At 38.1% G+C, this 24,891-nt stretch overlaps 2 protein-coding genes across 6 annotated transcripts in view; one reads left to right on the top strand and one right to left on the bottom strand.

The window, feature by feature from the left end:
- The first annotated feature begins 239 nt into the window (after positions 1–239).
- Positions 240–20,373, top strand: LOC120472315 (uncharacterized). 4 transcript variants are annotated; one of them, XM_089129968.1, is made up of 19 exons: positions 282–438; positions 523–575; positions 681–770; positions 4,248–4,369; positions 4,690–4,833; positions 4,940–5,008; positions 5,667–5,855; positions 8,986–9,082; positions 9,233–9,450; positions 9,575–9,728; positions 9,890–10,098; positions 10,185–10,302; positions 11,158–11,366; positions 11,485–11,599; positions 11,698–11,867; positions 13,852–13,949; positions 14,217–14,359; positions 17,003–17,048; positions 20,245–20,373. In XM_089129968.1, the coding sequence occupies exons 1-18, from the start codon at positions 410–412 to the stop codon at positions 17,035–17,037; spliced, it is 2,262 nt and encodes a 753-aa protein (XP_088986094.1). In that variant the 5' UTR covers positions 282–409; the 3' UTR covers positions 17,038–17,048; positions 20,245–20,373. The 4 variants fall into 4 exon arrangements, 3 of the variants coding, with proteins under 3 accessions (XP_088986095.1, XP_088986094.1, XP_088986093.1); XM_089129967.1 differs by having other exon boundaries at positions 4,245–4,369; XM_089129969.1 differs by lacking the exons at positions 523–575; positions 681–770 and having other exon boundaries at positions 240–340; positions 4,245–4,369.
- The window catches only part of arhgef15a (Rho guanine nucleotide exchange factor 15a), an 82,718-nt gene continuing 74,853 nt past the window's right edge, over positions 17,027–24,891 (bottom strand). For both annotated transcript variants that reach the window (XM_039662456.2, XM_039662458.2), the window contains 4 exons: positions 21,477–21,644; positions 21,245–21,324; positions 20,843–20,947; positions 17,027–20,763 (listed from right to left, as the gene is read on the bottom strand). In XM_039662456.2, coding sequence (XP_039518390.2) covers positions 20,603–20,763; positions 20,843–20,947; positions 21,245–21,324; positions 21,477–21,644 — 514 coding nt within the window. In that variant the 3' untranslated portion in view covers positions 17,027–20,602. The remainder of the gene's footprint in view (positions 20,764–20,842; positions 20,948–21,244; positions 21,325–21,476; positions 21,645–24,891) is intronic.

Raw genomic sequence — 24,891 nt, 5'->3', positions numbered from 1 at the left:
GAAGCAAGTCATATTAAAGTAAGTTTTATTTGTAACATTTCTGCTATTATCAAATTATGCATTTTTTTGCTGGATCAGTCAGATTAATAAGATCTGACTCAAAAGAACACCCAACACCCAACGAATTTCGCACACAGAAAATAATTACCAAATGCGAATTCTGAAATGCTATCGAGCGAAACTTTGTTCGCAAAAAGGAATAAATGGCACCACGTGATGCAAATTAATTAACTAGGTCAATCTGACAGGTGCGCTTACCAGTCAAAATGAAGCGCCACGCGACAGCTGATCTATTGAAAAAAAAAGAAGAAGAAGAAGAAGAAAGACCTCGAATTAATCGGTACAAAATTGTTTTTGAAGAATCCGTTTTTCATTTATCAAAATCATACAGTTGGCAGAAATTATCTTTATGGTCATGTGTTTCGTTTCTTTGCTGTGGTGAGTTTGAATTTTTCCCTAATAAGGAAAATTTAGCCTAGGGGATCGTGATTATCTTTCAGATAAGAAAACATTGTTTTTCAGGTTTCTTTTGTTGGGTTTATGTCCTATCTCTGTTCCTGATTCCATACCTATTGGTAAGCAAACATGGTTTAGTTCAAGTGTTTCAGTTAATGCTTTTCTATAGCTAGACAATTGTACTATGGACGACAAGGCATTTTAAGGTGTTATACATTTCTCAGGTATGTTCAGGACAGAGTGCCATGATCGTCATTTCTGGTTGTCTGTCAACTCAAATTTCCTTGGCAGCAAGTTTAAGTTTGATGTTCAAGGTATCAATTTTTTTAAGCATCTCCTTTAATTAACTGTATGTTTTGGATTCTTGTCAAAATTTAACATGCCTGAATTTCTCACTAAATTGTTCCTGGTTTCAAGCATATTGTGTGGGTGAATTAGACCCCGTTTACACCTGGTATTAAAATGCGATCTGTATCCAGATAAGTTATCCGGATAATACGTACTGATTCCATTTACACCTGGCCACATAAATGTGTTTTTGCAAAACGGATATAAATCCGATCTTCACCTCCTGCGTGCAGATTTAATGGATTGCACGCCACCAAAAGCAACAGATCTGAGCGGCATTTTATTGATCATCAGCTAATTTCAAAATCAGAGACATCAATAAGAGAGAGTGGCAACAGGCCTGGTAAGATAATTTCGTTTCTTTATTTGAAGATGTGTTAACTGCGTCTGTGACTTACTTTCACTTTTATTTGCGATGTTTGCACGTTGAATAGACGCTCAGCTGCTCATCTGCGGTGATGCGTGTCGCGTGTCGCATCTGACTAGGCTATAACATGACATATAGCCTATATAACACGCTCTCACTCGTTTATTTTTTAGCATTTTTGGGAGGAGTAAAATATACATATGTGGTTTCAACAACCAGATTGCGTTTACACCTAGTAAAGATCCGGACACAATGCGAGCCAGACTACCTCCAGATGTGGTCAGGCAGATCCGATCACGATCCGATCACAACGCGTTTACACCTTGCATTAGCATGCGTTTTTTATTATCCAGATAACTTATCTGGATACAGATCGCATTTTAATACCAGGTGTAAACGGGGTAATCCAGGGCAGTTTTGTCATTTTGACTTAAAGCTACAATACCTAAGATTTAGCTGCCGCTATAGGGCGCTACATTCAAAACAACAACAACAGCTTTGCTTGATGACGACGTGGAGGAACGCGGAATGATGGGAACTGTTGTTTTCAACTCCACCGTGGATAAATCAGTCAGACGGGAATCAAAAATTAGTTGTCATGTCATTGTCATTAAACTGAAATAACCGCAAAAAAGTCAGGTTTAAAAGTAAATTAGTTATCACAGATGTTACTGTACGAGTCACTGGACGAAGCTATGGTGGAGAGGGTTTGAAGGGGCAGGTCTCTTGAAAGGAGTTGACGTGGCTGGTCCTTCTTTTTGGTAACTTTATAAAAATAAAAAATCAATTTAATGTACATTTGACGCATCTTTTCATGTCGTGGAAGTATTCAAGCACAGCTACAGTTTCACAAAATTAACGTTAAGGGGGTCGCACACCGGACGAGAAGCTCAGCGCCGCGTCGCGCCACATCTTTAAAATTCGAACACATTATTATCTGTAAGTGTACACACACCGGCGGCGCGATTCGGCGTCTGTCCGCAGCGCCCAGCAATGCCTCAGGACCGTGTTCAAAATCCTGCTGCGCCAGAGCGCCATTTACATAGTTTTATATAAAAATGTTTTATTATTTTTGTCTCAAATCGTTGCTAATGGATCCTGACTTCGCCCTATGCTGCAATATGCATTTAGTTTTGCTTATTTAGTTAATTTCCTGTCATTAAACATAACAATATTGCTGGCCATACACTGAGAAAGTGTGTGTCCGGTGTGCGATACTGTGGAGTTGTCCTAAACGTGGCGCGGTGCTTCTCGTCCAGTGTGTGACCCCCTTTACAGCCAACAGTTCACGTTCCGAGAATAAATGAAAAGAATAATTGTGCTCCATTCCATAACAAATGCGCGAAACAAGCTGACGTTTGTTGCTTGATAGATGCTAACGCACAACTACCGCATTTATCCAGGACTACACGCAAGTACGAGAGGAAACCGAGGTAAGCGGATATGACTCGTTTGACTCGCGACTCCCAGCTCACCCCTGCTCACACGCCCCGTTTCCTTGGTTAAAATCGCGATTTAAACATTGTTTGAAACATTTAGAATATTGTAAGTTATCACCTTAACTAAATATAGAACACTGGCCTTGTGATTTGGGGATATTTTAATGCAAAAATCTTAGGTATTCCACCTTTAAGCAATTTATTGTAAAGTCAACACAACACCTGTTGACCAACAAATGATACCTCAATCACAGGACAAAACAAATACAAGATCATAATGGCTTACTTGATCTTAAGGTAGAGTAGGCTTGCTTATTACTGGAGCAAATTTGTACACCTCAGAGTTTAAATATCTAAATTGCCCAATGTCCCAGATTATCCTAGATAATAATGATTTTCCTTCCCTGTATCTTGTCATCAGTGGCGGCTGGTGAAAATTATTGTAGGGGGGGCTGAATAAGAGGGGGGTCTGGGGGTTCCCCCCCAGAAAATTTTGAATTTAGTAGATGTGATTTCCTGCATTCTGGTGCATTTTAGGCCTTAGGCCATGCCCTTACCTATACCAATAAAATAACTTAAACCAGTCAATACCAATGGTCAAATAATACAATAATAATAATAACAGTTTGACAGTTAATGATAATGAACAAGTTGCATGTTTATTATGCTCTGTGTGCGGACAGAAAAAGTGCAAACGCATAATATTGATAAATTATAATATAGGTAATACAAAAAAAAAAAAAAAAAAGGTAATACAACAATCTAGTTTAATCAATCCCCAGCTGTAGACTACATATTTTTGACAAATTGACAATTGGATAATGGATAACAATGTGTTGATACTAGAGAAAGAGAGAGAGAAAAGGCTCTGAAAGAGAGGGTGGGACAACGTTCTTGATTGTAACACCCAAGTATGAGAAGAAAGTTGATTTTAACTAGTATGAAACACAGTAATCTAGCTCAGAACTTTAAAACATCAAAAAACAAGGCAAACACACAGGTATTAATATTCCTATAACTATTTTAATATCAAATGTGTGTGAAACAGTGTTTATGTGCGTGTGTGTGAGTGAGTGAGTGACAGAGACAGACAGGTCAATTCCCACGACTAACTTTACATTATTTCCACTCGACGTCACTGGCGCTGCCATTCTTCTCTCATCTGAGGTAAAAAAAAAAAATGTCCCGTGGTGCGCGTGCACAGTGCACTCCCCTAATCTGATACTGTGGGCGATATTTTCAGCGCCCCCAAACTATAAAATTTGACGGCGCTGATTGGCGAAATATAAACTTTTTTGCATAGCAACCGGGGAACCATTGGCTTAAATTCCAGCACTGTGGGGCTGAGCGAACTGGCGCCCTGAGAAGACAGCCTATTGGCTATACTACTACACCAACGTAATAAAAGTAACGAAAGTGAATGCAAATATCATTCTGGTGAGTTCAAAACACTTTTCAAAGTAAAACCATTATTAGCATATAATTAACACAGATTATTTTTCAAAATTATAAATTATAATATATATTAAAAAAATAGACAGACAGGTCGGAGGGAGGGCGGCGCCCCAGCGCCCTCTATGGGCGAGCCGCCCCTGCTAGTCATTGAAATTATGTAATTGCCTTCACTCTCACAGAAGACTCTGAGGTCCATGAGGTTTCTGGTCAGTGGGCGGCAGAGTGTGGCTATACTATGGCTCTTGACTCCTGGGGTGATTTACTGCTGCGTGTTTCCTACCTGGCCTGTCTTGTGGAGAACCAGGTAAGATATACTTAAATGTTGTTCAAAATTAGGCTTTTCCATACAATAAGTTCAAAGTCAACCCCATGTCACTGAGTTTTCATATATTGAATTTATTTATTTATTAGTAAAACTTCTTCACATTAAATACACTGTAAAAAAAAGTTTTAATAAAAAAAACTTTATAAGTGCTTAACATAAAACATAACATATTTACATAACATAAAAATCTGTTTGTCGGTTCAGTTACCTTACTGAGATAACTGCAAATTGTTTAACATTGCATTAAATTGATTTAAATATGATTTATGCTAGACTGGTTTGGTTGTTTGTGGTTTCAGAAGGAGACAGAATTTCGGTTGCTGGTGTGGTTTATAAATCAGGACTCAAATTGGGAGGAGAAATCCTACCCTTTACAGCTCACCTGCCCTCTTCAGGTCCCATGGGGGCCTCGGGAGCTTGTCTGTGAGCAGAACTACATGGAGGTGAAACAAATCTCTAATATTTTATATTTATAAGTTGCAAATTTCCAAATATAAAACTGTTGTTTGGAAACACAAACCAGTCCCATGATGCTTCTCTATTTCCAAGGTGTCGGTCCTGAAACAGCTGCCTCCTAATAATCACATGGGTACAGCGTGGGTAACCCCAGCGCCTGTGGTAAGAGACTGTGTGCATTTAGACCATTTGGATTTAATGTAACCTAAGCCACGCCATTGATTACTGCCTGAATTCAGCTACTTAAAGCCATAAGCTATATTCCTCAACATTGTAGCTTAAATGATTGCCAATAAATTGATGATTGCTCTTTGACCGTCATCTATTTTACACTTAAGACAACCTAATTTGAGTCTTTATTGATTTTTTTTTTTTTTTTTCAAGAATTGTTTACTTGCAGCAAAATGGACCATTATCTGCTCGAGCATCAGACTTTTCAATTGTGACATCCGATCATGTTTTCATTAAATTTTTTAGAGCATCGCTTGGTCTTCACACTTGTATCATCTTTGTATATCATCATATCACCCAGCCCTACAACTTGCTCTATGATCGCTCTTGCTCTAGCACTAAAAGGCATTACGTACAAAACAGTATGACTTTCTCTAAACCTGCATTGAACCAATACGTATTGTGAAAAGCACTATACAAATAAATTTGACTTGATTGACAGATCGTAATTCATCATTGTAACTCAAACATATTGTAGTTGTGTTTGGTGCTGCTATTGGTACAGAAATTACACAATTCACCATTTAACAGTGTTGTGTGAGCCTCAAGCCCTCCCCAGCTATCAATACATGTTTTTTGTTCATCTTAGGAGCTGGATGAGGGTCTGAGGGAATGGAGGGTGGTGTTCCGCATACCTACGCTTCATCAGGAGGGTGGCATGAAGGAGGAAACTGTGCCAGTGAGAATGGCACACCTGCTGGGCTACCACATTAACACCACTGACAGTCGCATCCTCCTGCGTTGTGCCTACAATTCCAAGCTGGCATACATGCTACAGGTAAAGGATAAATCAGAGGACTAGGGTTCAAAAATGTTCTACTTCTCTTGAGCTTCTCTTGTATTCTTGACATTGCTTTAATTCCAGTTGTAAATGAAATTATAGAATACTCCACCCAAAAATGACAATCGCTATCATTTACTTGCCCTCATTTTGTTCCAAAATGTTATTACTTTATTCTGTGTAACATAAAATAAGATATTTTGAAGAAGATGCATTGATATTTTGGAATTCAGTATGCTCCAATGATGTGTTAAAATTATATTTTGTTTTTTTGTATTAGGAAGGTTATGGACCTGTATTTACACAATGACACAAGGGTGATAAAAGTAGTCCACCCAAAAATAAAAATTAAGTCAATGCTGATGTTCCTTGGTGTAAAAGCCTAAATTTAAAGGGGTGGTTGATTGTGATTTCACTTTTTTCATTTTAAGTAGTGTGTAATGTTGCTGTTGGTGCATGAACATTATCTGCAAAGTTGCAGCACTGAAACTTCAGTGTAGTTCAGTCTTTTAAAAATTATGAAGTTTAATGCCTACAAAAACGACTCTAATGGGACTACACCGGGTTTTATACGTAACTAACCCATACATTTGCATCAACCCTCCCTCCGGAAAATGCAAAAAAGGGCATGGCCATATTTCTGCGGCTCGTCGAAAGTGTGTTATGTTCACCCACCCGTCAGGTCTTTTGTGTTCGGGCTTCTCACGGACGTTGTAGTTCGTCAACAATGGATACAATTTATGTCTATGTTCCTGAAAATTACAGTCGTAATTTAGCTCTCTGTGCTGCGCATTTACGGAAGACAGCTTCCAGAATCTCCACGAATTCAATGCCGGATTCAACAAGAATCTGTTATTAAAACATGAAGCAGTTCCAACTTTAAAACCAGAGGCAGCAGTGGCTGGGCAACAACCTGTAAGTAAGACTCATTTTAAATGTGTTTGCATGTATAATTTCAGACGTAATGTTTTAGTTTTATCAAATGCCAGCGCTGGCTTTATAGCCACTTAGTTATGCTATTTTGTGTCTACCACAAACGCATACAAACATTTTGGACCTGAATTGTATACGTACTAATTTTGTAAATCTATTTTTCATGTATATACTTTGATGTTATTTTTCGATTCGATCAAGAATGTAAGCCAATGCTGTTTGTCTATATTGTAGCCAGTTAGTTTGATGCTATTGTGTAAAACGTGTATAAAGTTAAAAAAATATAGGCAAATTACCATTCAGAAACATTTTGTAAGAGCTGTGTTTAGGGAGGTTCTGCTTGACTCTCTTCATTGCCGCTTTCTGGGTCTGATTCTGGCTCAAACTGAGACTGCAGTACCGTCACCATTATGTACATTTGACAGGAACAGATGCAATTCTCGCCCGTAAAGGTAATGGGCGTGAAGTATCTGGACAACGTGCACAACAGTTTAGCCAATCACAACACACCAGCCCAAACTAACCAATCTGAGCCCATTGCCTGTTTCTGAAGGAGTGGTTTCATTGAATCAGGATGCAAACCGGCCGTTCAAATGATGACAGAGGAGAAAGTTGCTTACAATAAAATGTATTGAAATGTATGAAAAATAAAACTTTTTAAAAAAAAGAAAAACCACGAATACGTTATATTGCACCCCATGAACACAACAGGGCCGGCCCGTGGCATAGGCGGTATAGGCAAATGCTAAGGGCGCTACCACTCAAGGGGCGCCAAAATGAGTGAACGAGTGCATTTTTATTTATTTTTAATTGTTTTACTAATACTACTTTAAAACCATTAATTCAAAATACTACAAAATAAAGCAAAACAACTGCACAAAAACTTAACTAAGACCCCTGACTCCGGTCCGGTGCATCAATCTCCCCCATAGATCTCCCCACGCCCAGCGAGTGCTTGAAGTGCGCCAGAAACAGAGCGCGGCGCGCGAGATCAGTTTACTGCTGGTAATTTTAGCGTCGCCCCTCGCAGTCGCCGCATCTAATGTAGACAACATTGCTTTCGTTTGAGGGTTTACACTCAAGCACTCCCTTCGAAACGGGCCTCGCAGCCATCTAGACACGGTGAAAGTTTCCTCATTGTGACGGATGGCCGAATTTTCATCAAATTAGCATTATAGTCTGCTGCGATAGATACAGTGCCAAAAAGAAGATACAAGGGGATAAAGACAGAGCTAAAGTGATGTAATGAACAGTTTATCTAATTGCATAGTATTAAGATGCTATAATTTAATGGCAGTTATTTATTTCCTTATAACTTTATGCTAATAGTGCTGAGTTCTTCAGATGCGATTTGTAACAAACATGTCAGTCCTTTTTAGACGCATAACTTACTTTCACTTTTATTATTTAATGTTTTACTATACAGTTGGGATATATGGCATTTTTTTATTTAATTGCCAAAATTAATAACGATATTTATAGGCTACAGGTTTATTAAAAGTAGCTACCAGGGTTTCTTGTAAAATTTACATTAAAGACATTTAGCAGTTTCATTCATGTTGAAAACATGAAACATGCCATAATTTAGTGGAAGATTGCTGCCATCAACACCCAAACAAACACTTTTTCTAGTGCTCAATGAATAGTTTGTGCATGAATGACATTTGGAACATGACATCACTGTTGTTGTTGGTTTATTTTTTTGTAATTTAAAAAAAACAAAAAAAAAACCCATCTCTGAACATGACTTGATTATTGCACTATTTTCTTCTGGATCTGCTGTACAGGAGAAGCAAACTTGGTTGCATTATTTTCCTGTTATTAAAGCTGCTTGAAATAATCTGTGTTGTAGGCTAAAAAGCGCTATATAAAAATAAAGGGGACTTGACTTGAATGCTAGATGTAATGCTCTTGCTATATATATATATATATATATATATATATATATATATATATATATATTTGATCACATTTATACTAAATATCAATTATAATGACTAAATAATCAACACAAATGATGGGGTGAAATGGGCTGTAATGCATGGGGCGCCAGGTAAAATCTTGCCTAGGGCAGCAAATTGGTCAGGGCCGGCCCTGGAACACAATCATGCAAAGAAAAAAAGCAGTAAACCACCCCTTTAAATTTCACTGTGAGATGTTCTACAAATCACATTGTTTTTCTGAATGGTTTCAGTTGGGTGAGACAAGCGTGGAAGTGGTCAGTGCCACCATCTTGTACAAGCTAAAATGGACCTTACTGACTATGGACATGTCAGTGGCCTGCACTATGAGTATGTTATTCTTGCGGTTTCCCATCTCCCATTTTAGTCCTCCTTGTTGAGATTTATAGCTCATAAACTGTTGCTTTAGGATGTACTATGTTTCTGAACTTGATTATCTTTTATGCAAACGTTCAACCACCTCAACAAATCCTCTTGTAGGTCAGGCCACAATGGATGGTTCAGATGTGTTATGGTCTCTCCCACGCAACCTCCCCCCTCTGGTCCATCCTCCCTTCATAGAAAAAGGCCTTAAGTTAGGTGTCGGGGGACGTTACCTGTCCGAGTGTGTTGCCCAACAGCGTGGTTACATGATTCATGACAACAATGGAACTTTGGAGATTCGTATTCCTTTTGGTGCTGAAGGAGGATTCATCAAGGTATACCAGAGATCATATGCCCTCAGTGTTTGGTTTAAATGCGTCACCTTTTCTTTTACCCAAATATAACTTTTTTTTAATGTAATGTTTCTATTATCGACTGTCTGTCTCCTCCCTCGGCCAGAGTCACGTGATTGATGGACATTACTCTCAGTCATATTTTGTTGACGTCTTCCTGTTGCGTGAATGGGAGGATACAGCGTGGAGTCTGACTCAGCAACGGACATTCAGAAAACTTTATATTTATCACCAGCCCCGACCAATCATGCTTATTAACAGTGAGAAACACAAACCAAACCGCCTACACATTCTTCTATAGATGCTACGTTACTTTTCACACATAGCCTGGTACAATCTATTTGCAGAGGACAAGGCCATTTGACGCGTGTGTGTGTGTGTGTGTGTCTCCATCTATCTCTCTCTCTCTGTGTGTGTGTAGAGACACTACCCTCACAGGGAGAGTTTTCCATCTCCTTGTGCTGTTTTCCTCATGATGTTTCTCTGGGGAATGTGACTGTTGCTGGTCAGCTGGTGCTCTGGGAGGAAATGGAAAGAAATGGCGTTCGTCTCTCTCAAAACCCTTTTCCGAACAACACATACATGTATCTGTTTCAGATGCCCTTCTATCATCCACTCATCTCACAGAAGGTGATGCACCGCATACATTTATTTGTCAAAGTCTTTTTATAGATGTGTTTTATAAAGCATGCTTCCTTCCCTCTCTGGTGGTTTAGTACTTGGGAGACCGTTTCAGAAGATACACTTTTTTGGGGGTCTTCTCTTTCATTTTGTCTCCTGATGGAGAGATCTACAACTATCCTGCTTCTGCTGAGGCAGACCTGCAGGATGTAGGTATGTAATGTCCACCCACAAAAAAATCTTTGTGGCCAAGGCTATTTACGCTTGCTCTGCCAACAAAATTGCTCATCAGACAAAATTACAAAATAAACTTACCTGGTAACTGGAAGAATTGCATAGGGAATAAGAATAATAGATTTAGCTTTTGACCTGACTGACCCAAGTTTGAATCCAAGGTAAGTTGTAGGGGTTGAATTTTTGGGATAAGGACAAGGAAGGTCCCAATAAGGCAGCATCCATTTATAATTATAATAAAAATGATAATTTACACAATGTTATTCTTGCATACTGTTTCATATACTACAATACACTGATGTTCAAATAGCATCAACCCCTATTTGCAGGAAGTATAAATGGCATCTTACACTCATTGCAAATTGCAGTATTTTCTTTGGACTACATTTTCACTTTGTGTACAGGGCATCTGTCACTATTTGCACTTACAAATTGCCTCTCTTAAAGTCAAAGGTAATCAAGCTAATCTCAAAATGAATACTGTACATTACAATATTGTGATGCCTAAATTCACTTGTAGCATTTAAAAATATTTTACTTCAGTTACATCCTGAACAAGTGCGTACCAGAGTACAAGTTGATTTTACATTCATGCGATATTAGAACTAGTGCATCTGAACTCAGTCCATCTCCTACATGTAGTCTCTGGATCGGTACCACTGTCTATATGGCAGTTTTCACATTATTATTTTTAACTAAATTGCCAGTGTGAAAGCCTCATAAAATGGTGCATAAATGCAGCAAGTCCAAAATGAGCGGCTAAGGCAGCACTGAATGTGTCCTTAATGAATAGAGCAATTACCGAATACATTTATTTTTATCTGTATCCCCTAGTCTTGCCCAAGCTGGAAGGGGAATGTACGGTGCAAGGTGTGCGTACATTGGCTTACTATGGTAATATAGACTCCTCTGAGTGGAGTTTGTATGTAGGAGGAATGAAGCTTAACTGGGAGCTGGTGGAGCTGGGGGGATTCTCACTAGATCCGCATGAGCTCTACCTCAGCCTGGAGGTGCCACTTTATGCCCCTGGCATGGCCTATGAGGTACATGAAAGGCCTGAGACCAGCCATTATTCATTGAAGTCATGTAAGATGATTGTTATGTCAACTTTATAAATGTAAACCCTGAAAGATTAATATACTGGTTTCCATTGTTTCTTAGGGCTTGGGACTGCAAGGTCTGTTAGTGAGCGTTCTGGTGAGTTTAGTTCATCTGGAAACAGCAGAAGAACAGACTCGTGTGCAGCATTGTGTGTTCCCTGTGAGAGAGTTATTGGGTAACTTATACAAGCCACTGTACTCTTGATGGAAACTTGCTCTATACATACTCTAACTTTATCCAGAAGATCAAAAAACATGTTCCCTCTCTGTGCAGTGTGTCTGCCTGATGGAAGAATGGTGGTGATGGTCGACACAGCTGGTGCCTCTCCCCCAGTGAACCCCAATCACACAGCCCTCTTGGATCCTGCCTGTAGACCACTGGAGACTGACCACTCCAGAGCCATATTTAGCTTCTCCATAGACTCCTGTGGCACTGTTGCAACAGTAGGTGTTTGTCAGCCTCGGTGTATAGAGAAATAGAGAAGTTTCTAGTCTAAAGGTGGGGTAAGCGATAATTGAAAAACGCTGTTTGGAAGTTAGTTGGACGGGCACACAAACCACAAACATACTGTATGAAGGTGGAGGAGACAGAACGAGCAAGAGGTAGATTTGAAGAAAGACTGCAAAAATGGATATGGTTAAGGTTATGACTGGGCAAGAGTTTTAGGACCTGTGTTAATATTAGAAAAGCTTTCCAGTGCTGGAGAGAGCAAAGTGGGAAGGCCTGAAAATAGACATGGAGGTTGCTTTGATACTGCACCACACATGAGTAACACTGGGTTTGAGTGTCATTGTTTGTCTGGAGCTGCTGTGCTGTTGGCAACTAACAACCAACTCATAACTGTTTGTAATTATCATTGTGTACTCTATGTACATCTGCGCTTTATTTTTCGTGAAGCATTATTTTGTTGCGCTTCTGCTATGATAAATAGACCTCCACTCTTGGATTGCATGCGTAACGTCAGCTGGTGAGAGTCGTGCTGATGACGGCTAGAGAAGGGTGGTTGGGATTGGAGGGGGAGAAATGAAGAGAGGGGTGTATTTGTTTGGGTTGAATTCAGATATTAACAATGTCCAACAGCGTTTTTGAAATGTCACTTGCCCAACCTTTAAGCAATGCATAACGGCTGTATTTAGCCTTAAAGTACATTCAAAATTTACATTAAAATCTTTTCTACATTAATAACTTGTTTACAATATCAGTTAAAAAAAATATGGTACCTCTATCAATTTTAGGCAATTTCAGTGGCATAATAATGCATAATATTGAGATTCAGCTTTTTTGGGGTTATTTTAATGTGCCCTGGTTACGGTTTAATTATATATTGAAGTACTGTGTAATATTAATTAACGAGCCCGTTCTCATCCCAAAGCGCCATATAGGACGCTTTTGCAAAAGCGTAAATATCCAACGCACATGGCACCCTTTAACGTGAAATGGGACGCAGATATATTTGGGCAGAAGGCGCCCCCTAGTGGTCTAACCCTTACCCTACACCTTACCTAAACTTAACCCTAACCGAAGCGTCTCATTAGACGTTAAAGGGTGCCATGTGCGTTGGATATTTACGCTTTTGCAAAAGCGTCCTATAGACCATTTCAAAAGATGTAAACAACACTGGTCCAGAAACACTTCCTGTTTCAGTTTGTAACTGTTTTCTTTATTTCACATGTAAAGAAAACATCTTAAAGATGTTTGTTTAACTTTTTGATTCAGTTTTAAATGTTCTGTTGGTTGTATTTTATCCCAGCTTTTATGTAGTGTTAAAAAACTGAAACAGGAAGTGCTTCTGGACCAGTGTTGTTTACATCTTTTGAAATGGTCTATATGGCGCTTTGGGATGAGAACGCGTTGAATTAACATGTACTTGCTATAGGGTTAGAGGGAATAGAGTTTGGTTTCGGGTTAGTTGTATGTAATTATGGATAGTTTACTGTTATTAAAGGGTTAGTTCACCCAAAAATGAAAATTCTGTCAGTATTTACTCACCCTCATGTTGTTCCAAACCTCTGTGTTTATTTGTTCTGCTGAACACAAAGGAAGATATTTGGAAGAATGTTTTAATCAAACAGATCTCATTCCCCATTGACTACCATAGTATGGTAGTCAATGGGGAATGAGATCTGTTTGATTAAAACATTCTTCCAAATATCTTTCTTTGTGTCCAGCAGAACAAATAAACACATAGAGGTTTGGAACAACATGAGGGTGAGTAAATACTGACAGAATTTTCATTTTTGGGTGAACTAACCCTCTAATGCAGGAAGTTCATGCAACGCATAACGACACTAAAATGAAAGGTTACCCTTTTTGTAATGGCATAATTATAAATATTTAATTTAAATGTATCTCCCAGTCCTATTTACTGCAGTTTTCCTTTTTTGGCTTTCAGAACTTTATAATTTAATGAACATGTTTTAAATGCAGCATGATGGTGATCAGGTGATATACAGGAATGAGGTGAGAAACATGCCCCCTTTTCCTCCACAACTGAGACCTCTCAGCCAACCTCAACTACATTACAGGTATAAAACCCCTTTCTAATAAATTAATAACAAGCTCATAGTGCACAGTTTGACAGATGAATACAGTCTTCTGCCTTATGTTAGGGAGAATTCTCCAAAAAAGACAGGGCATTGTAGAGAATATCAAATGCACATTGAAACACTAAATGGGGCTTATGAGAGTGTATTTCCTAAACAGTGATGTATATTGCCTGTGTAGCACCAGCTACGTAAGCAAATAAAACTTCAGACAAACCTTATTAAATGCTGTATTTCTCTGGGGTTCAGGGTTCCACTTGGCTGTGTCCATCCGGAGAATGGAAATCGCACTCTTGCCATCTACCTGCCGTCCCATCCTCCCACACCTCTACCTATGAAACAAACGCTCAAAACTGCCTCACTCTCACACACAAGGCATCTTGAGTACCGAGGTGAGGAACTGATCTGTCATTAACAAGATTTCAATCGTAACAGGTACACAACCTACTAAGGTATTTGGCACTCTTTTGGTAGACAGTAGCAGCGAAACCATGTCACAGGCCATGTCACATGTTGGTATCCTTCTCCTTCGCCTTCTACTGTGTGACAGGTGGTTTGACACCAAAGTATTGTGTATATTTGGGCACATTGCCCTCCCATCTGAAAGCTGATTAGTCTGTTTATTTTGATGTCCTAGTTATTTTGCTATACGCTGTTATTTGGTTTGTTTTTAATTTATACGGTAACACTTTACAATAAGGTTCATTAGTTAACATTAGTTAATGTATTAACTAACATGAACTAACCATGAGCAATACATTTGTTACTGTATTTGTTCATCTTTGTTAACATAGTTAATAAAAATACAGCTGTTCATTGTTTGTTCATGTTAGTTCACAGTGCATTAACTAATGTTAACGAGATTTAAATAAAATATTAGTAAATGTTGAAATTAACATTAACAAAGATCAATAAATGCTGTATATGTGCAGTTCATATTAACTAATGTAGTTAACTAATGTTAACTAACGGACCTTATTGTAAAGTGTTACCATTTATACTTGTATTCTACTTTCACAATGGGAAAAAGACAGACAAAATGCACTTTATGGTCTCAGAATTTTGTCGATGGAATTGCAGTGATTTGTTATAGAAGCTAAATTATACAATTTTGTAAAATTAAAAACAACCAAAAGGCAACATAGCATTTTTTTTTTTAATAAAAACGGGATCAGAGTAAATTTTACATTTTATTTATTGAAGTGTTACAACAATAAAAGTTGGACATTTCAAGTGGTAGTTAAAATAATTTACATACAGGTATGTAGAGGTTCAGCTACAGTACCAAGGTTTGGGAACCCTGGTGCTGTTGCATAAATAGCTGCAAAGTTAAGACTAATTTGCCTTAACTAATTGCTAGTTGGGCAGATTAGCTCTTAAGACACAGTCTTACTTTTCATATTTAAATTGGACCAATCTACCTTTTTTGAAAACTTATAAAACATTATGATTTGTCTTGGGGGGGAAAGAGATAGTCTTACTAACTTGTAAGACTAGTCTGGTAACACTTTAGAATACTGTATCTTACTTACTGCAGAATTAATAAGGAATTATTGACGAACTAATAGGTAATTCTTCATTAACTACTTCTTCACTACTGTTCACTACTAAGGAAGATGTGTTAACTAATTAGTATGTAATATAATTTTATGATTGTGTTAAGTATCAGTTAGTTAATCAATAACTAATGAATTCTGTCATCCCTCCTGAAGAACTACTACTAATTATCTACTAATTAAGGTTCAAGAAAAATAACTAAGAAGTAACTACTGAACAGTCATACAAAACTAACGTCAAATTATTTGCATATTTTATATACAGTACTGTGTGTGTCTGTTTTCCTCAGCATAGAATGCCACTGAGTAAATTCATGTATTTAAGACAACGACTGAGGGAAACTGAAAATATAGAGAACTTATTAGTAATTAATAAATAAGTATCAAATAATTCTGCAGGAATTACTGAGAAGCTGGAACAGTATTTTAAAGTGAAAATATAGGGAACCCATTAGTAATTAATAAAGAATTATCAAATAATTAACCAGGAATTAGGCTACTTATAATCTGAAACAGTCTTCTAAAGTGAAAATATAAGGAACTTATTAGTAATTAATAAATAACTTTTAAATAGTTCTTCAGGAATTACTTAGAAGCTGGAACAGTATTCTAAGGTGAAAATACAGGGAACCCATTAGTAATTATTAAAGAATTATCAAATTAATTATCTAGGAATTAGGCTACTTAAAACCTGAAACAGTCTTCTAAAGTAAAAATATAAGGAACTTATTAGTAATTAATAAATAATTATTAGATAGTCCTTCAGGAATTACTTAGAACCTGAAACAGTATTCTAAAGTGACAATGTACGGAACCCATTAGTAATTAATAAAGAATTACCACATACTTCTGACTCAAATCAAACTTACTGTAAACCTTACTGTAAACTTACTAAAACCTTATAATAATAAGGTGTAATATACATGATATGTTTTTGCTTATTTGTAGATCATAGCCTATAGGTAAATGTTTGCACTTCTCTTTCTTATTAGTGCTGAAGAATAACAAACTGACTACTGTGTATGACTGTTAATTAGTAGTTACTTCATAGTTATTTTTCTTGAACCTTAATTAATAGGTAATTAATAGTAGTTCTTCAGGAGGTATGATGGAATTCATTAGCTATTGATTAACTGATACTTAACACAATCATAAAAGTATATTACATACTAATTAGTTAACTCATCTTCCTTAGTAGTTAACAGTAGTGACTTAAGTGTTAATAATGAATTACTTATTAGTTCTTCATTAATTCCTTATTTGTTATGCAGTAAGTAAGATACAGTATTCTAAAGTGTTACCGACTAGTCTTAGCAGTTTATGAAACCGGCCACTGGTTCTGAATGTTATAGTGCATATTGCATCCTAATTTTGGTACTAAGGTATTAAGATTAGTATGACTTTATACATGTACATGCTTTATAACATGCACATTCTTAATGTCTTGCATTAACTTATTTATTCAATATACTCTTACAGATAAAAAAAGGCCCTCAATACCAGTTGGAGGATGACACCCATAAAGGTAATCATGTTTATTTAATCATGTGTATTTGGGTAAATAGAATTACATGGTAGTAAATATTGATGTATTGATTATTTTAAAGAATTACAGAGTAGTAAACATTGAATTGTTTGACCTGTGAATAGGGCATTTCTACACTCACCGGCCACTTTATTAGGTATACCTTTTCAACTGTTTGTTAGTGCAAATATCTAATTAGCCAATCAATGGTGTCAACCAAATATATTTAGGCATGTAGACATGGTCAAGATAATCTTTTGAAGTTTAAACTGAGCATCAGAATGGGAAAGAACATGACATGGTGGTTGGTATTTCAGAAACTGCTGATCTACTGGGATCACACACAATTACCTTTAGGGTTTACAGAAAATGATCCAAAAAAAGAGAAAATCCAGTGAGTGGGAGTTCTGTGGGTGAAATTGTGCCACTCCTGTCTACTAGGAACAGAAAACTGAGGCTATAATTTGCACAAGCTCACCGAAATTGAACAGTATGGGAAATTGTTGCTTGGTCAAATGAGTCTTGATTTCTGCTGTGACATTCAGATGATAGTCCGCATAAACATGAAAGCATGGATCCATCCTGCCTTGTATCAATGGTTCAGGCTGCTGCTGGTGTTATAATGGTGTGGGGGATATTTTTTTTTTTTTTGGCACACTTTGAGCATTGGCACACTTTGAGCATTTAAAGGTGCCGCTTGAATGCGTTGACGTATTTGAATTTTCTCTCTGATATCTACATAGAGGGTATGTGGCTTTATATGCAGTGGCTTTTAAAATGTCCAGATATGGTTTTGCAGGTCCATTTTCAACTAGAATGAAATGGTCTGTTTTTACCTTAATTTGGAAGGGTCATGAATGGTAATGAGTTCTGTTCTGATTGGATGTTTCACAGCGGGCTCAGTGAAACAAATGTACTAATGTTAGATGCCTTGTCAAATAAATATAGCTTCAACTTATGCGGTGGAGAATGTGATGTTAACTAGTAGGATGAAGTAGGGCTGGACGATTAATCGAAAAATAATCGAAACCGAAATTCAGAGCCTATAACCGATGTCATTTTACCATTTCGCTTTTTGAATCCTATTTATATTTCCGCCCACTGTGTGTTAATGTACTTTCCTCTTAAAACATAACTCCGCCCCTTCCAGTCTGCGACATTGAAGCAACATGAGCCCCTTTCACACAGTGTGTTGATCCCGGTAAATTGCCAGAACAAACACCTTCTGTGTGAACACAATCACGACCCGGGATTGGTGCCAGTTGTTGTAATGATGGCGCTTAAGCCGGGATCGTTCGCCAGCGTGAAACAGTACTAGTTTATGATCGAATCAGAGACAAAATGCATAAGTGGTTTCTTGAGAAAGAAATCGCAGCTCATAAGCAAACTATAGACGCCGCTGAGATACGTGACGTTTTTGAGGGTTGTGTGTGATTACATTCTCTGATTCCTTAAATACTGAGTCAAATCAGCAACAGGAGCTGCTTGTACCAAAGAAACACGTGGAAAAAAGAGAGAGACTGACAAACGCCCAGCAACAATTGCCTCCACTCCACAAAGCAGCTTTCGATAACACGAGCATTTACAAACGCTACACAATATGAAAAGGATTTGTTTTTTAGTTTTATAAAAGTTATATTTTGCTTTTACGATGGCAATATTTACAATAATTTATTTTGTTTACAAAAAGAAGCATTTTCTACTTTTTTTTAATATTTTGAAATATTAAAAAGCATTAAAAGCTATCTGTGTTTCCATATTTTAGAACCACATAGAATTATGCACTCTTTCATTAGAAAAAAAACATTTTTACAGTATAAGCCTTGCCAGTGACATGAGATTTTTTTTTTTTAAATAATCGTTCAATAATCGTAATCGAGGTAACTTGTTCGATTAATCGCGATCATGATTTTAGCTAAAATCGTCCAGCCCTAGGATGAAGTGAGCTAACATTGTCTGTGAGCAACTAAACTAACGTAGTTGGTCCCTGACTTGTTGTTGATGAAAGTAAATTTGACAAAAGGGAATTTACATGGGCATCTACAGTATTATTTTGTAGATTTGACAACACAGGCAAGAAATACTAACCTCAGCGTAAATACTTTTAGTTATACTCTTTAGTTATGTGTGCTCGTTACTTGGAGTTTTCCATTTGTTGCTGTGCTAGGATGGACCGTAACACTCATGTTACTGTACGCTGGATAGATAACACAGTGTAAATTATTAATAAAATCACTACTTAACGCTTAAGGGAATGTAGTTGGAATTGCCCCCTTCTTCAGTATGCGACGCTGAGAGAAGCCTGCTTGTTATTGTCCCAGGTTAGAAAATAAGTCTGTGGTGAAATGGCAGAGCAAACTAACAACTTTGTTAGGCTAACGTTATCTGATTCTAGATAAACCTCAACCACGCCTGTTGACATTCTTTTCTGTGGGAAGGGTATGGAAACTCCTCCCATCCCCTGAACAGCCTGGAACATAACATTGTTTCCATGATCTGCCATTTTCCCTATGATCCTCGCTTGTTTGTTCACCTGCAGAACTTCCGATGATTTTGTATGTCCATGTACTGAACTCTTGTTGTTTAACTATGCCAAGATAAATTCAATGTCTCATTCTAGGGCACCTTTAAATGCTACAGCCTACTTGAGTTTTGTGATGGACATGGTTAGCAACTTTGACCACAGTATACCCATCATCTGATGGCAAAGCTCAAGTGATCTCAAACTGGTTTCTTGAACATGACAATGAGTTCATTTCTCGAAATGGCCTCCAGTCACCGATCTCAATCTAATAGATCAACTTTGGGCTTTGGTGGAACTTGTGATTTGACACATGGGTGAGAAGCTGACAAATCTGCAGAAACTGCGTGATGACCAGAATCTCTGAGGAATGTTTCCAGCACCTTGTTAATCTTGAATTAAAGCAGTACTGAAGGCAAGAAAGATGTCTAACTCTCTACAAGCAAGGTGTACCTAGTAAAGTGGCCGATAAGCGTATACTGCTATTTATAATCAAAACCTTTGCATTAAGCTGCATCCAAGGCAATGCATCTCAGAGTAAAGTCCAAGACTATGGTTTTATCCATTGTATCCCAAGTGTTTTATTTGCTAACAGTGGGGTAAACATGAAAAAGGAGCTAACTGAAAATGTCTAATTGTTGTGTGTTTGTTTGTGTTGGATTATTACAAATGTAGCAATAAAAAAACTTGCCTGCACTGTTTCTATGGAGCTGAAGGTGGACCCTAACAGCACAATGAAAGGGGCTCATCCCGTCACATCATAACAACAGTTCTGTCCAATAAAAGTTTCTTCTTGATGAACAATCCATGCTTCCGTTCTGACATTTGTAAAATTTCTCTTGATTTTCTAAAGATGACATTTGTAAAGGAGTTACTTATTAACCAGAACTTCCCATTTCAATAAGAAAGGTGTCACACCACTTCATGTTGTCTTTAAAAGTCAGTTTTTTTTTTCCATTTAAATTGGGCATAAGTTATTATGCTATTGTGGAGTGATGGGGATTGGGATGGGTAGCGGTTGCCTCTGGTACTTTTAGGATAAGTCATTAGGAGTGTTTTCACTGGTTGTTTGGGAGATTTGGTACTGCTGTCTCACGTTCCGTCGTCTCTGGTGATCACTGGTTACTTCTAGCACGTTCACTGCTGGAAACCAGCCCTTCTTTCCATCACAGAGACGCATGCCTTCATACCAACCTTAAGGAGAGGAATGAACATGGAAGTCAGTTTTAGTAAAAGTCCATTAAAAATTTAAGTGATTTTATTTTAACTGTACCTTCACTGGTTTTGCGCAGCACATTGATGACATCAGATGGCTCCAAGTTAAGCTCGTCTGCCTGTTTTCCTACATACTGACTGACGCACTGGACTTGAGGACAATCTGACACACACACACACACACACACAGTGACACACACACTTTATAGAGCAAGATGCACTGTGTAACACAAACACCTTGTCCAAAGTATAATTGGGGTAGCTTATAAGTCTATATTGGAACCTTTTACAATAGCGGAGTTATTTCTCACTTTAGTTTTGAAACATTGGGGCATATACAATAGCAGTATTTAGAGTAAATAACCATTGACTTAATTTTTTATTTTCCATTTAAAGAAAATGCTAAAAGACTGTGTATTCCTTCTCACAGTGTCTGTGATGAAATAAACTCAAAGCTTACCCCAGTCCTCATAAATCTTCTCCTCTCCAAGTGCCTTTTTAATCAAAGGGAAAGCAGCTATCCACCTATGCATGTCTGACCTGGAGAGGGTTAAAAAGAATGAGAGTTGTGAATGTTTAAAAATGTAAAAATACTGGTTATTTACAAAATGGAATAGGCATGCATGTCATGTGTCAACAATCTATTCTACTCTGAATAGATCCAGATGTATGAGTAAAACCATTAATCTCACTCTGTATTAGCCTTGAGCAGGTGTTCACAGGTGCGACCCCGATGGTTTTCCAGGAGGGTCAGAGAGAAACAATGATCCAAGTGTGGTCCCAGAACGTTTTCTGTAGACTGCACCTGAACCAGAGATCGATGAGCATGATCGATCACCACAAATCGGTCTGGACATCCACTGTGGAGGGAAGGGAGGCAGAGAAGTCACTCCACCGAAATTACATGGAACAATTTGTCCCAGAACTTTATTCCCCAGACCCGTTGATGTCTGCATTTCCATTGTGGTCTAAAAGTACTGTGTAAATTAGGCAAATTATTCTAGTAACGTAGAACAACGTACAATGTTCCAGTTCCTGGTGTATTTAGCCGTCCAAATATAAGCTTAAAGGTACAATATGTAAGAATTTTGTAATAAAATATCCAAAAATTACTTGCACAGTGTGATATATTTCCTGCAGTTGTGTACTTACAATATACCAAAAGTCTCCAAAGATTTTCTTATTTCAGAGAAATTCCAGTTTTAAATAAGTGGCCGTCCCGGAAAAAATGTCGCCTGTCAATGCGCAATATTCGCGCTATCCTCGGTTTCCGTTCATACTGCCATAGCCATGACGAAACCATGGCGACAGATAGGGCTGTAGTACTCGAGTCCAAGACCGGACTCAAGACCGTTTTTGGAATTCGGACTCGGACTTGTCTCGGCCACTGGTCTTGCCAAATATGGCTTTTGGTCTGGACTCGAGACCGTTTTTCTATGGTCTCGGACTTGTCTCGGACTCGCTGAAATTCGGACTCGGACTTGTCTCGGCCACTGGTCTTGCCAAATATGGCTTTTGGTCTCGACCGAGTCCAACATTTTTGTATGTGTGTTCATTTATTACTAGACTATCAGGGTAACGTTAACTTAGAAAATGCCAAAATTAACTGACCAAGTGCTCACTACAACGGAGCGCGTTGTAGAGAATCGAGGCGAATCAAACACAACTTAATCAAATTAATCTCTCATGGGATTAATTCACATGGCTTCAACACTCCAAAAGTTCTGGAGCCAACAAAGACCATGACAAGCAGACTTTGGGACAAAGAAGAAGAACTAAAACGAGGATCAATATCAGCGTGGTGTTTTTGAGATGCAGAGAGCTCCACATCCGTGACTAATTTGCACTTGACAGAGCTTCACGAGTCACGACTTAACAGCTTTATTAGATGGGTGAGCAAATATACATAAAACAAATCAATTTATATAACGTTAGCTCAACATGATGAAATGTTTTGAATCTGGTCAGTATGTTATTCTAATGTTGATCTAGCTTCCTTATAGTTTGGTATAGCAAATGAACTAACATGTAGTATAACATTATAACTTTCAACACATTTAAATGCTGTTTAGTGTGTAACGTTAGACCAAGTGAAGCAGCGCTGCGTTACCTCTGTAACGAATTGAAGCAAATCAAACACAACAGAACCTATGTGAGTTAAACACCACATTCCAGAGTCACGGGATGGCTCCAGAGTGTCTGGTTTGGGATAAGGAAAACCCCAGATAAGTTTTTCTTTATGGCCGCAGGCCCAAAAGATGGGCACTAAACAGGAAGAACTGTCAATGCGTTAATGTTTTACTAAGACAGATCTACTAAGACAGATCTGCTCAGAAAGGCCTGACCACCAAGAGGCCTGACCACCTTTTGACCTCCCCCAGCATCATCACTGTTGAGCCGGACAAAGACATAACACAGACCACCTTTCATGGAACATGAGAGTAACATAGACTTACACCCTTTTCACAGAAACTTACTTACTTACAGAACAATTACTGATGGACTTACACATTCAATTCTGTGTTTTCTATTGCCTCCTACAATATAGGTGTGTGGTTATTATGTCTTCCTGCAATTCATGTCTTGTGTTTATTATGCTTAGATCACATATAAGTCATGTAATTGTGACATAACTCTTTTGTGTGAATGAGAGTATCATGCTTCCTATCAAAAGAATCATACGCTTTTAATTCAAAAGATGGCTTGATTGAAATCTGTGTAAAATATTTTGTATAATCTATGTTTAAACTGTGGTCTTTTGTCTCTCTGCTAAGTGCTGGAGACCAGGCAGCTTATGATAAGTAGAAGATAGATCCCTCTCCGAAATGATGCCATTGTCTCATTGGCCAGAAGTTTTCTGGGAGGTTGGACTAACTTTTAAGTTAAAGTTCCGAACAAAGGAGCAAGACCTCATTGTTCAGTTCGTTTGATGTTCGTTCAGTTTTTGTAACTGTTAAGTTTGCGCCTCTCTCAAAACAGCAAGAGTGTTCCTGTTCGCGCTTCTCTCTGAAAACAACAAAAAGCGTGTTTGCATGTTTCTACATCGACCAGACCAAATTTGACCAGCAGACCAATAACCCATCAAGATCGGGGTTAAAACATCTCGTCTCCCTTTCATTTCTTTCCTATTTTTTCTTTTTCGTAAAAGTCTCGTTTCAAAGTTAAGTTTGCTGCAAAGTTCGTTCAAACGTCTCTCCTGCAACGCGCTTCGAATAGTAAAGACTGCAATTCGCCTGCCAACCACACGTGACCGGCAGCTCAGAAACTTCCATCCAGGCACTTCAAAGACAACCAGCCACGCGGACCCGGGAAACCCCTTCGAATCAACACGACAAAGGGAATTCCCTAAGCAACGCAAAGACAAGCAAGTAGTCCAGACTCTAACTGAACTGGTGCTTTAATGTAAATTTAATAACCTCTCTAAGAAACGAAGGTTTAAATTAAAGGACAACTCCGGCTCAAAATGAACCTTTGGTCTAATTACACATTGTTACCTAGTCAACCGTTATCTGAGATTTGTTTTCATGATTGCTGAATGTAAATAGTTTTATCTCTAAAAACAGTTTAGCCTATAGCGCTAGTATAATGCTAGTATATAGGGCATAGAGTAATGACAAATAAAAATCGCTTGTTATTACCACTAACAAGGCTCAAAATAGCCCCACAGTTACACGGTAGCATAATAAGGGTCCCTACATTCAAACCGAAGCATTGAGAACTTTGTCAGTGTCCATACAGTTTAATAAGAAGATATTTTATACATACAGTCAACTTCGCGAATACAGAAAGAAGCCATCTTTGAAAAATAGTCCCTACCAGTCGATCTACGAACGCCGATCCAAGTGCGCTGAACTGTGCAGAATCTCATATGGTCCGTTGTTTCCGGAAGAAACACAAACACGAACCGTTTTCTTCTGTTCAATATGTACACGTAGCCTACTGTTCGCGATCACCTTATTCACATCTCACCAGCGCAATTGGATCGGTGCTCGTAGATCGACTGGTAGAGACTATTTTTCAAAGATGGCTTCTTCCTGTATTCGCGAAGTTGACTGTATGTATAAAATATCTTCTTATTAAACTGTTTGGACACTGACAAAGTTCTCA

This window comes from Pimephales promelas, chromosome 4 (assembly GCF_988280905.1).
Source record: "Pimephales promelas chromosome 4, fPimPro1.hap1.1, whole genome shotgun sequence".
NCBI lineage: Eukaryota > Metazoa > Chordata > Actinopteri > Cypriniformes > Leuciscidae > Pimephales > Pimephales promelas.
This window is presented reverse-complemented; position numbering and strand designations above follow the sequence as displayed.

What these genes read in the sequence shown, in the direction of transcription:
- LOC120472315 (XM_089129967.1), top strand. Translation starts at nt 410, where the DNA reads ATGGTCATGTGTTTCGTTTCTTTGCTGTG. An exon ending in ATCCACTCATCTCACAGAAG is followed by an intron (nt 10,099 to 10,184) that starts GTGATGCACCGC and finishes CTGGTGGTTTAG; the next exon opens with TACTTGGGAGACCGTTTCAG. An exon ending in GGCAGACCTGCAGGATGTAG is followed by an intron (nt 10,303 to 11,157) that starts GTATGTAATGTC and finishes TGTATCCCCTAG; the next exon opens with TCTTGCCCAAGCTGGAAGGG.